Below are 13,013 nucleotides of genomic sequence, written 5' to 3' on the forward strand. Positions count from 1 at the left end.
GCTTCCACATCCTCCTCCACATCTGAGTTGGTTGGCGCGTCGCTGTAGGTCCCCTCGCTGTCATCGCTGCTGCTACTGATTACGCCGAAAAGGTTGTCCATCGCAGATATTCGATGATCTGCCAAGGAACAATTCGTCAAAAATGCCGGTCTCCTACAGTTTTGCTAGATACAAGGATAGAAGTGGGAACTAGAAATGGCTACATCTGAAGACGTTGCATGGCCAGGTCTGTCTAACGAACCGGTTGTTCCTGCAGCCAAGCATTAACGTTGTCTATAAGGTGACTGCGTCTACGGAGGAATGACGGCACTAGTATCCAGTTTTTATAGCAGGAGCAGTGACTTGAGCTTAGGGGCTGATGCATGAAGTAGAAGAATAATCAGTGTGTTGCAGAAAAGGTTAGACATTAAATTTTTCCGCAGCCTGATTTCTGAATGGACTCGATTGCTGACTGAGCATCACACAGTAAGTGCTAAAGAAAAACGGTTTTGCTAAGTAATTTAATGAGTTTGTAAGAGGAAGAGTCGAAACAAATTGTCACGCATTAGTTACGCCTGTCAAGCATTATGATGCAATGCCAAAATTATCACTACGTTCAATGGTACTTGAATCACCCTAACCCCAGTCAATGCTAAAAGCCAAGTTTAGGTCGAGAATATTGAATTTAGGCCAGGGATTTTGAGGTCGATAACGTATTGGATGCTTTTGTTATGCAGCAGCTACTGAATTGAAATTAGTAGAAACTTATCTATCTTGCCGATAATTGAAAAGATGAATATTTCAGATCCATCACAGGAAAACCAAAAAAATCTTATCGTGGAAAAAATTTGCTACAGGTATCCCTGAATCACACCACAGAGGTTTTATTATTGATTCCAAATGAGCTAAGTACACGGATAGAGCCCCTATTAAATTGTGGCATGAGAAAATCGGGTAACACTCTTTCAAAACAAATAAGACGAAAGATGTTGGTCCAACTAACCAAGGTGGACCTCTTGTCATATAATGATTATTGCTGTCCAGACCTTAAGACAATTTATTCTGAGCTGTGAAAATGGATTGCGGGACAAATGAATTGTCTCTATGTCTTCCAAACGGCTAGCTGGCATAAACAATGAAAGAGAAGATAGTAAAACCGCCACCATTGTTCCAACACAGGTATCTAAGAAAGCCAATGGGCAATGAAAAACCATTAGCATTGGTTACGAGCGCAGAAGCAATTCATTGCAGACGACCAGTTACCGTGTTTTGGCAATCTCAATTCTGATTGATTGCGACTCATAACACCCACCGTAAGTTAATAGATGCACGACAAAAATCACACATAAACGCAGAAGAATCAGCTTGAGAACACATTTCGCTGTCACTTTAAAGTCATTTACCGAATTTCTACGTCATTTTATCGCTAAATGGTTTAATATCGGCAAAAACGACATGATTAACGATATAAGCGGGCAAAGTTAAGCAATAATGCATCATTTCTGAGTTGAGACACTAAAATGGTGAAGAAATTCAGTCCAGTGACATTACTGTCACGTTCGCACCTGCGACTATACCTTTCTGACCCGCTGCATAAATCACTTTATCAACAACTTAGTCACACACTTCCGCCATCGTCAGTGTCATCAGCTGCCTCCTCGTCGATGTCTGCGAGGGGCTGGGTGCCCGAGAGAGTCTTCTGCAAGGGATCTAGAGTGGTGACCGAGGCTGAAGAGGAGAGAGCAGCTGCAGCCGCGGCTTTGTCACCTTCACCACTAGCCCTCTCCCCACCGGTCGCGGAAGGCTGTGGCTGACTTGGCGGCTCGCTCCAAACCACCTCCCACCTTCAGACAAAGCAGTAAATGATCATCTCCGTTAGTACTTAACTTTATAGACTTTGCTGGTAAATATCGGCTTATGAACATTTACAAGAAGCTTAGAATGGGGGTGCAAAAACGAGGCCCAACTTCCTACCTGTGGAGACTGGAGGGATCGACTTTTCACATTAACTAAAGAATAAGTGATTGCACACTTGAGGGAAATTTGAAAGGGCCTATAAAAATTAAACCTTATGTTATCCTGAAAGATATCGAGCCTAAGCTAAAGACTACCATCTTTTAGTAGATTTCATACATCGTTTGGTAGGTGTTAGCTATCCTGAATTAGAATGAAAACTAAAAACGTAAAATGGGGCGAAAAAAGATTGGCAGTCTTCGCATTTATTTGCCAGCTGCTGTTTGTGCATGTGACGCCCATTTGCTCGGGAACCCACACGAATTGAAGTAGCTGTTCCATCGCTCGCCCCGAAAGCTTCCAACAGATTTTGCTCGAAATACTCCAAAGGCAAAGCGCTGTTCTTCATTACTACCAAGGATAAAAGGGCTTCCTGAAGATGACACGCAATCATCTTGCAGTTTATCACAAGAACCGAGCCGTTTAAGTCATTTCTGCAACCAAATTTTCTACTTATGCTATATAGCAGATTTGTCGAGAACCGGTAAATTGAAGTACATCCACGTCTACAACGCAGGCATTCTTTCAGTCTCTACGAAGTACAGGTCAACGAACCCAGCTATTTCAAGGAGCTATTGAACTAGTCACCTGATCATCTAGTACTCTGGCTACAAAAGTCGTATGGCAAAACATTATCATGTTTTCCTAAAACAGACAGTTTGGTAGAAATTAGTGGCACTAAGCCCTAAGATACTACTAACCTATTCTCTTTCATGTCCTTCCGCAAGTATTACAGATCCGTCAACTTTTTTCTTCTGCAAAATCAAAGACGAAAGATACAAACCAGCATAAAAAGTTGGGTGTGAGCCCCCCCCAAATTGCAGATGAGTTTTTGTTGTAAGACGCCAACTTCAAATCGGAGAAATTTATCTTGATTTTGCAGTCGAAGCAACATTTTTTTCGATATCAAATCCATTGCGCAAGGCAATCCACTCACTCCATTAAATAAAAAAGCAGAATACCAGAGACAAGCAAGTCCCTATTTACATTTTGATAAAAGATAACTTCTTAGATGTTTCAAGCAGAAAATAATGTAGAAGACTAACGACAATGATATATAGGGATATAACGGATGAACAGCCGTGAATTTCAACGGCATTCATATATGGTGAGGTGATACAAGCCTTTCCAGCCATTACGATCAAATCAGCGTTGACTCCAAGGAAGAGAAACTCACGTGACGAAATCTGCCTGAAGATCAGCACGCAGTAGATTTTTCACCTCTTTCTCAATCTGAGGCATGTCTACAGACCGTTTCTTTCGAGTCTTGCGAAAACGCCGCCGAAGGACATTCTTTAGCGGAGGTGTTATACCATGCAGATATTGGAACTCCCGATTATCTCGCCTACAATTTCATCAGAACGATTAAAAATAGTGCACCATGCATTTTATTGGCGAAAACAACTGTTTCAAGAAGACTAACCCATAAGTGTTGCTCGGTTGAGGCCGATTATGCAATGACCGCGCGGCGAGGTAGGCGGCAGAACCTCGAATCGGAGCTGTGCCATCGTCGTCCTGTGTGCAAATGATCATCTGGGAGATGTCAGCGGTCTTATAGAAATTCTTCCTATCCGTTGTCTTCTGCGACTCGATTATGCATGGCAGATCCATCACTCGACCCTGGTAGACCTGGCCATTGTAGCGCACTATGCAGTGACGCATATCCGGCTTCATTTCCACTGTAAAATTGTCCTTAAAGGACAATGAACGGGACAAGGAACCGAAATATGGAACAACTAATGACTACATGTAGCCCTTAAAATTTGGAAAATCCTAAAATGAAAGCCAAGAGGGTAGAAGAATAATCTGAGATACCTTAAAAGAAACGCCAAGATCAATATCTTCGGCTAGATATCGAGCAGCTTCCTCGGGCATTCGAAGGATGAACTGCTGTTCTAGATCGAAAGAATTGTCCTCCTTGGATCGAGGATTGCTCATTTTAGCAAGGCTGAAAAATCGAAGTAATATGCGTACCGGTTGCCAGCTGACGCCTTTAGATAAACCGAAGCAAATGAACAACAAAACAGCAAACACTTACAAACGGCATTACTATATTCACAAAATGTGTTACAAAGTGTACAAAACAATCACATTTTATAACACTCAGGCCAAGAAGAAATGAAATGATCGTCAACACACCACCAAAAGTTCATGGAAATGCTAGTGGTGAGGGAACGAATATAATGCCATCCACGCGGTGGAATAAAAAGCATCTCTCCAGGTCCAAGGATTCCATGAAAACCACGAGCCTGCTGGAATTTGGGAAACTTGTCAAAATCCGGCTGCCGACTGGCAACATCGAGTTGTGAGGTGTTGGAAAGCATCGAATTCTCAACATGCGGGTAGATGAACTCGGTTTGATCTGCGTTATATAGTTTAACATATTTCTTTCCTATCAGCTGACAGAGCAAGTTGGCACGATCGCTGTCGTGATGAAGGGGAGAGACGGTATTAGATGGACCGATCCATATATTGCTATCAATTGTGGTTTCACGGGAGTTCATATCTGTTACACCAGTGTAGCAGTATTCAGGAATGTCCACATCATTTGCCAACTCAGGAATTTGTAAAAGAATTTGGTGCTGTGCTAGGTACCCAAGAGGCTGATTTTTGGCTGGATTGAGGATACAGGTCTCGAAGAACTGGTTCACAGTAACCAAGCGCTGACCCCAAGACTCATCAGTATAGGCAGCGCCAACCTCAATGGGAACGGTGCGATAGCCGGCCGTCTTTGACCAGTACGCCGGCGACCAGTAGTGATCAGAAGCTTCGTTGCATGCAGGCCAGTGGGACATCGCGCCGGTTATGATGACGGGGATTCCAGCCGCAAGGATGGTGGTAAATTCGGCAATAGACGGCTGATGAACACGCTCTAGTTCCGAAATTACCTCACTTGAATATGTGAAACTTGTTAACTCCGGAGGTGCAGTATCGACGTCGGAGTAGCGACTCGGGAAGGAAATGGTGGGGAGGTGTTCAGTAAGAAAAGCATTAGCTTGACTAGCCAGACTAGTTATCACTTCACCTAGACTGTCAGAGTGACCCATGATGAGAGCGTCATCGAGCAGCCACATCACATACTCCACATCGCAATCATTACCGTCTTTTGAGGCGGATAAACATGAGAGAACAGAAGCAAGACGTAGGAGGGAGTACGATTCACGCCAAAAGTCGGGAACATCACGCCAGTAGCCAGTATTGAGTTTCTCTCTGGCATACTCAACAAGATCATAAAAATTAGATCGACTGTATCGCAGCGCTCCCAAACAGGCACGAACAAAAACGTCGTCGACGCCTTGAAGTAAACCCTCAAAACACCTGATCAATTGATCATGCAACACTTTCGTATCACTCATATGTCTAACGAACTCCGCCATGCGGGTGAAAACGAGCTGAAAATAAAGCAAAAACGAAGCATAAGAATATTCAAATACGAAATAACGACAAGTCTTTAAAATAGGGGATAGTGCATCAATGAGAAACACCACTCAGCGCAATGGCCATATAAAAAAGCCACCCAAAAATATTAAAAATGAGCTTTTTAACACTTTTCCCAGCATCGCAAGGATGTGCACAGATTCCAAGGTGAAGAAAGTCACCGACGTAGACTGAGTTAGCACTTAATTCAAGGGCATGTTCAAAATACCCAATGGTGTTAAGGGGCCTTTCAAAAGTACCCAAGATTGTACCTGTCAGTTAAGTCACTTCTTATAAAATCATTTAAATCTTGCTCCAATATTCGATTTTAAAAATTTTTCAAAATGCCAAACTAAATTATTCGAGCAAAAATATTTATTGGCAAATGCAAGTTTCAGTATTCATGCCCGCACTTTTTCTGACAGAGTTTTGTCTCCCCTTGGGGTATAAAAAGCCATGTAATTGTAACAAGGTTAATTTGGGCTTTCAAAAGGCCTGAGAATTATAGGCACAATTGCCGAGGCATTTATTTAGGCGCGTTGTTCAAAAAGTGTTGGGATACCAGAGGTTTGCGTCGAAGCCAAAATTTATAATAAATGTATTTAAGTGATTTGATTAGCTTCCAATTTGTCATCATATTGGAGGCTATGAGGCGGCTTATTGTCTTGATTGCACCGGATGTTCTTTACGGAAATTTATGACTCCATCCCGTCTTTACAGATAATGGCATCTTCCTCCCTTCCAACACGGTTTGTTTCTACTTAAAAGGCAATTTGGAAAAAAACGTGGCTGTGTTTAAATATATCGCAGTAAAATCGCATTAAGAACCGCAGAATAGTTTACTTGAACCTAAGCAATTCCCTCTCCTGAAATCGTCTAATCGCCGCTGTGAATTCGATGCGTACTGAGGACTTTTGCGCCAGATTTTGCCGCTTCGGAACAAAAACCTGAAAATTGCCCTCGTTGAAATGATTTGCGCAACCAGTCTCACAAGGACGCTAAAGACGCATAATCAATCTTTCAGTTGGAGTTAAATGGTTTCACTAGGATACGGATATTAGGCAAGTTCTCACCAGTGAACCAATTTAGGCTTAATTTTGTAGTTGTTGAGTGTCATTTCCTGCTCTAACTAATCCAAGCGCCCAAAGCAACGCAGACACCTACAACTCAATTTGTAAGCTAGAGTATCTGAAATCTGAGGGGAACCGAGTACTGGAATGCAATACTTGCATTTTGACCTGACAGATTGCAGGAGACAAGTTTTAAGAGAAGGGTAACAGGGCAGCGTGGCCCCCCATTGCTCTGTACGGACGACACTTATCACTACTGATTAGATGGTTTATAGACAGCGGCACGATCATGGGTGAGAGCTTCTAGCCTGTTAAGAAAAGGTTATATTTTACTCTAGCAATAACAGCGATGCAAAGTGAGCAGCGAGCCTTACTGTGCCTACCCTCTTTCGTCTAGTTTCAAAAGTCAAATCACTTACAAGCAAACGTATATTCAATCATATCACAAGTACCACTCTCTCACAGTGGGGATACTAGATAAATTCTGGTTCTCTCTCGGCGCCCGAGAGGAAGGGCGGCTTCTCCGAGGGATTATAAAGACAAAAGGGTTGCTGCGCCCGCAGTGCCTCGTAGAACGCGCACTCGGAGTGCAGGTGGCGTGTCATCTGCGTTCCCAGAGGGGCGGGCGAGTCGGTGATTCGCCAGCGACGTACCGGCTCCCCACAAGTCGGCAAACTCCACGCAAAACCGCTAATTCGCCAACCTGCCCGCAATTCGCGTTGCCATACCGGAGCCACGATACCCCGTGAGGGCAGTGAGCGCCGACACACGTCCGCAAGCTGCTTCGACACTTGAGACAGACTCACCAGACTCATCTGTGATGTAAAAAAAATGTCAATTTTTGACTGGCAAGCTGGGACGCTTTGTAACACGTCTTCGGGTAGATGAATATTTCTCAACTTGTCGTATTTCTGTAGGGTAGCTGAAGGGGTCGAAATACGTCTTATTCGTATAGGAATCCTAACATTCCACGGCTCTTTCACCTAAAAAACTTATCTAGATACATTAATCGATTAACATACATATAGATGGATGAATCTATAAAGGCTAAAAAGCCATTGAAACCATGCTGGTGTGTAAAAACCACTGCAATAGCGCGTTCTTCATCATTAACTCCACCAGGAGGAGATACACATTGAATAAACAGATTGCGTTCTAAGCTACAGTCAGAAAATGAATCTTTAAAATGACGTCTGTGAACAGAACGCAACAAGCGGTCCTATAGAAACCCATAAGATGTGAGTAATAAGGCGCACCGAGTATGAGCAAATGATCCGAATGGCAGATGACTAGGTCCACAAATCCCAAAAAGGAATTGATAGCTCATCACTATTTCTGCCTCCATTCCAATATCACGACGATTATATTTGTGATGCTGACAAATGGGAGCTCGAGGGACCTCTTAAGACATTTTAGGGTCCATCAGGAAGTCTAAAAGTGTAGGAGACAAGGGGAGGACTTTATGTCACTGCTGTTTATGGTAAGGTGGTTTATGTAATCGCAAAACGAGGAAAAACGACCTGACATATGCCAACGTTATTAGGAAACTGAGAACAAACTGAGAAAGCTATCCAGATAGCCTGAAGCTACAATGAATTTGAAATGCACACCTCCTATCACGGGACGTGACTAGAGAAATCTGCTAGGCCGCTCGGAAATTTTCGCTACCCAAAAAAACCGACTACCACAAACCAGTTATCACTTCCATTGGTATTCGACTTCGAGATATCTTTTTAATGCTTTAAATGACTCGGTACCAAGACTACATTAAACTCACTTGGGGCAGGAATCAAACATACTTCAAATTTTGCGGGACTTTTGCATAGCAAAGAATTTTGCGATCCACCCAAAAATCTATAGCGACAGCCTAACCTACCCAGTAAAGCTTAATACAGAATCATTTCAACCAAGTGCAACTTAGAAATGTCATTCACATTCTCATCTCATCGCTGTTAAATGTCTCCGCAACTGCCAATTCGCAAAACACTTCAAAAAAGAACTCCAAGCAGGACGTTTAAAGCTAGTCAGGACGTGTATCCCCAGTTCCTATCACAACATTACTCCACAGTTGATCGGAACCAAACAGATCAGGAAACATGGATAAAGAGACACCTACAGAATGACATAACAAACGTTGTGCCAAATGTCATGCTCTTGGAGGGTAAAGCATACGCTAAGCATGACTGGCTCTGCCTTGCAGGCAAAATGCCGTTCACTTTCGTGTGCGGGATGGCATCCTGATGTGAATGCTAGCGAAAATGTAACCCAAATTGCACCAAAGTGAGAGGAAGAGGGTACCGTCATGCATAAAAGGCAATAGACTTATCTCCAATTTTTACTTTACGGGTCAACTTCCCTCTTTTGGAATCGTTCAGAATAAATCAAGTGTGCTCAAGTGAAGTGGATGAACAGCTATCGCCGCTACAAAGAGGGAACTACTCCAACAAAAACGTAACAAAAGAAATATCAATTGACCAAAAAGCTTATCCGGTTTACAGTGCATTTAGTCTTAATAGCATGTTCTAAATTGCGGCCATTAAATAAGCACCATATTTTGGTAGGTTGCTCCTTATTAACCCCTATACTGCTCTCCCGTTATCCAAAACCTTCATGTAATGAAATATTAATCAAACCTGATGCGATTGCAACTACCTTGCTTGACAAGCTGAAATTCTTGCCCTAAAGCTGTAGAATATTTTCGTCAAATTTACGGCTTGCAATGTGGAGAGGGCAGATCCGCAGAATGCAGCGCCCCAAGATGATCTGATTAAACCATTTGATTTGAAAAGACTATTTACTCAAAAATGACGCGACAAGAACTTTAGCACTATTTAACTTAAATTATGTTATGAAACAGAAGATGACAATAAACCTTAAAACGATTCTGTATTTTCTTTACCCCGCATTAGTTTGCGCTGACCGACCAACTTGCAATGAGAAATGCCTCCTACAAAAGTAGGAACTTAAACAGATTTAACTAAAATGTAGTGACGTCGGAATTCAAAAGGGATCTAGCTTCTTTAATTAAAGAGCAGAGGAATTACTTGGATCCCCTTCAAAAAGCCCAGTAGTTTAAGAGGCGAGAAACTTAAAGTTGACAATAATTATGGACGCTATTTTGTAGATACAAGATGATCTTTGTTCGGTTATTCAAGAGATTCAGTTTGATGGTGGGAAAGTCCTCACTGTGACAGGGTCAATGTGATTAAAATTTCCACAAATGACTAAAAATGCTTACTTGTTATAGATAAGGTAGCGAAATTCCCAAGCCGAAGATAACCTACCTCATCGAGCATGTCAATGATTCGCTTAAGGACTTGGTGCGGCAGCCGATCTAGACGACAGATTGTGCTAAAGGCGATGGGTGACGGAGCTGCGGAGGCAATAGCGCTGCTGGGAGAGGTGGTATCAAAGGAGTGGGTTGATGTTACTGCGCTTGGTGCCGAGGTAGCGGTGTTTGAATCGGAGGTGTTAGCGGAGGTGTAACGCACAGTAAAGGCGTTGATAGTGGGCATATAGGCGAGGTTGGCAGCCGCTGAGTTGGGTCGTAGACGCACCACCGAGAAAGGGCAGCCAAGGTAAGCGAGGGGACAACGCTGCTCCAGCCAGTAGTCAACCTGAACCACCGCCTCCGAGTGCAACAGAGTGTGGCATGCGTAGGAACGACGTGGAATGTCCTGGTCACAGAGGAACGTATACATCGCTGGCGGCTTCTGTACGTATCGCGGAAAAAACTCCATTTGGCAGTCCACCTAAAATATTATTTTGCAATTCATCGCTCTGAACCAATGCAAAATAGTTGCCTGTAGCTTCAGCCCTCTATTTGACAAGCAGTTTTCATCTAGAGAGGTTCACCATATTTTGATTTATGCTTAAAGTACTCCTTCAACTTATAAAAATTTTTAAAAAATGCAATAGAATAAACCGCAATACATGCCTGCTTGAGTAAACCTTTTAGATGGCACGCGGGCAGTCTATACCAACCTCATGGCAGAGCGGACTTTACCAGATTCCACTTTTTCCTCTTCCTTCCTTAACCCACCCCCCAAAAAACGTTGGTAATCCATGAGCCTCCCTCCCCCTGGTGCTGTAGAAGATATCTCCCTCTAATCATTCCTCCCAAATCAGTAAAATTAGCCTAATTGCAAAACTAAAGACCGACCTCTTTAGCATTGTTTGGCCAGCTACTCAAGAGCATGTTTAAGAGGGACACTGCACGAAACTCCCCATAAGTGGTCTAACATAGTAAAATGGATGATTAGTAATGATTGAGCTGCAATGGCAAGCAATGAAAAGTAGCCTTGGTTCAAATCTAGTCAGATTCCCAAAGAAAGACAAAATTAAGTAATCACATCGCTTAAGCCTTTCATGTAGCAAACGCACACTTTCACTTTCGTGAACTGTTTAAAACAAAATGGGGAATTAAACAGGGCGTCAATGAAATAAAATGAGATTCTTGAGTAGAGAGTAAGTCACTCCTTCTGAAATGCATTGTTTCTGCTAGATACGCTTAAAATAAAACTGAAATAAAAATTTGATTTTCACAAAAGAGATTTAAGAAAACGGGAAAAAAGTAGGTAAAACAAAAGTGGGATTGACGAAATGTTGAAAGAAGCGTGATAAATTTAATGGCTTAACAGAATTATTACATGCGCAGCCCATTTGCGCCACTTGTTTACAAGGAGCCTTTAAAATTTTTTTTTTTGCATAGATTAGTTCTGCAGTGATTTGATAGTTTGCTTGGCTGTGTTTTAAACTATGTGGGCGCTTAGATCTCCATGATTTGTCTCTTCGCCCAGTGACATAGGCTTCGGACCATACTAGTAGCTCTCCAGCCCTTCTTCTGCCATTTGGATGCTTAGTATTCAGCCACAGAAATCGAGGTAGCTATACTATTAAGCCAGATTTGCCTGCCGCTGTCACCGATGAAGCGTCCCGAGATTTCCCTGAGGTCGTAATAAGCCACGACGTTGCAGAATGGCCGTGAGTCTACCAGCGTGGCCCGAGAGTCTTGCCACCAAGCGGAAGTACAGACTGCGGGCACAAATGCCAGCGGAGACCAATGCACAGTTAAAAAGCATCAAATCACTACAATTCCATTTCTGCAACTGGCCAGTTTTCATCGAAAGTCATATATTTGAACAAAATGACCATGCTTAATTCGTAATTGAAGCAAAATTGAGCTCGAGTAATATTCCTTCAAACCGTAAATTTTTAGGAGAATTTTATAAGCTTAGAAAAGACAAGACAGAGATACGAATAACAGTGAGTAAATCAACATTTTTATTATGAAAATAACTGAAAAAGGGCTCTTTGTTGTGCCTATTGAGCAAAAAGCTTTAACTATACAAAAAGAGTCCCAAGTAAGAAAGAACAAAACACAAGGTTTCATTTACAAATGAGCACATTGTTAAATAAGTTAAGTAAGAATTCTTAGAATTGAAAATGGAGGAAACGCCCGTCCTACTCATTGCTTTAACCTTCGTTATAAACAATTGCATGCTAAGCAAAAAAGCAATAGCGTTTTAAACACCAAATTTTACCTTGGCAGAATCTGACACATATAAAAGCTCCACTTACCATTTGTAAATATTTATTTTAAACAGGCGGTATAGTGACCTGATAATTTGTTTAGTTGTATGCATGACCGCGCCAGCTGCTAGGTTGCCACAGCCTTCTCTTCCACTAAACAGCAGAGTCCTTTCTCCAGTCATACATACAAGCTCCCAAAACTCTCGTCTTGGTGTGACTTATTGCAATCTAAGATGTGATTTTATTCCTAATTGGGCTTCGAGGTGAGAAGACTTATGATTGCCTCTTCAACCACATGAAAATAAATCATGGACTCCGTCGGAAACGAATTTTGCCCGATAAAAGTAACCAGGGATGGAGCGAGGTGAATAGTCACCTGAGTGTTTAAAGGGAAGGGGTGTGTTGCAAACCTGCAAACTGCGATCGCTGATGGCCCAGGACATTTTCTCGGTGAGAGGAGAAGAGGAGGAGAGTCGCATTGTTGTGGGACTTGAGGCAGCAGCGGTGGCAGGGATGGAGACGGTGCCTCCGACATCGTCTCCACTCTCTCCTTCCCCCATCTCTCCTGGGAGCTGCACAGGTGTCACTGCAGAAAAAAATGACTTTCCCTTCTCATCCTTACCAACGTTGCTGCTGTTGGAGTCATCTACAAAAGTTGAAAATCAAACCTAGAGAATGTCAGATGGGAAAATTTAACTCCATACTGAATGACTTGTCAGTACGACCATTGGTTTATTTGGAAAGATCCACTCTGCCAATGAAACTTAGAAGCTTCTAAACATGGTTGAAAATAATATCTAAGAAATGCCTATTAAAGTGTCGTAAAATAACATCTTATCATACGTGAAAATTCAAAAAGAGCAGCTAGCAATTAACCTGATGTAAATTAGGGCTCCTGAGCAAAACACTTGGAGAAGAGCCCTATTTGACCGCGGTTTCATCTGTGGTACCGCTCGTGTGATTACCATGCGTTATAAAAGCCACAAACCTGCCCCACAACCG

At 42.5% G+C, this 13,013-nt stretch overlaps 2 protein-coding genes across 2 annotated transcripts; both read right to left on the reverse strand. All coding sequences in view use genetic code 11, as the record gives it.

Moving 5' to 3' along the window:
- Window positions 1-1,597: 1,597 nt before the first annotated feature.
- EGR_07691 (JmjC domain-containing protein 5) lies at window positions 1,598-5,348 on the reverse strand (the record flags this gene model as incomplete). Its single annotated transcript, XM_024496940.1, has 5 exons — window positions 1,598-1,823; window positions 3,170-3,337; window positions 3,416-3,684; window positions 3,808-3,940; window positions 4,132-5,348. 5 exons carry the CDS (start codon window positions 5,346-5,348, stop codon window positions 1,598-1,600), a joined length of 2,013 nt encoding a protein of 670 aa, XP_024348645.1.
- Window positions 5,349-6,952: 1,604 nt separating this feature from the next.
- Window positions 6,953-12,571, reverse strand: EGR_07692 (F-box only protein 30; the record flags this gene model as incomplete). The annotated part of the gene is made up of 3 exons (XM_024496941.1): window positions 6,953-7,294; window positions 9,764-10,192; window positions 12,422-12,571. The coding sequence occupies 3 exons, from the start codon at window positions 12,569-12,571 to the stop codon at window positions 6,953-6,955; spliced, it is 921 nt and encodes a 306-aa protein (XP_024348646.1).
- Between the last annotated feature and the right edge of the window lie 442 nt (window positions 12,572-13,013).

This window comes from Echinococcus granulosus (assembly GCF_000524195.1).
Source record: "Echinococcus granulosus chromosome Unknown EG_S00084, whole genome shotgun sequence".
Taxonomy (NCBI): Eukaryota; Metazoa; Platyhelminthes; class Cestoda; order Cyclophyllidea; family Taeniidae; genus Echinococcus; species Echinococcus granulosus.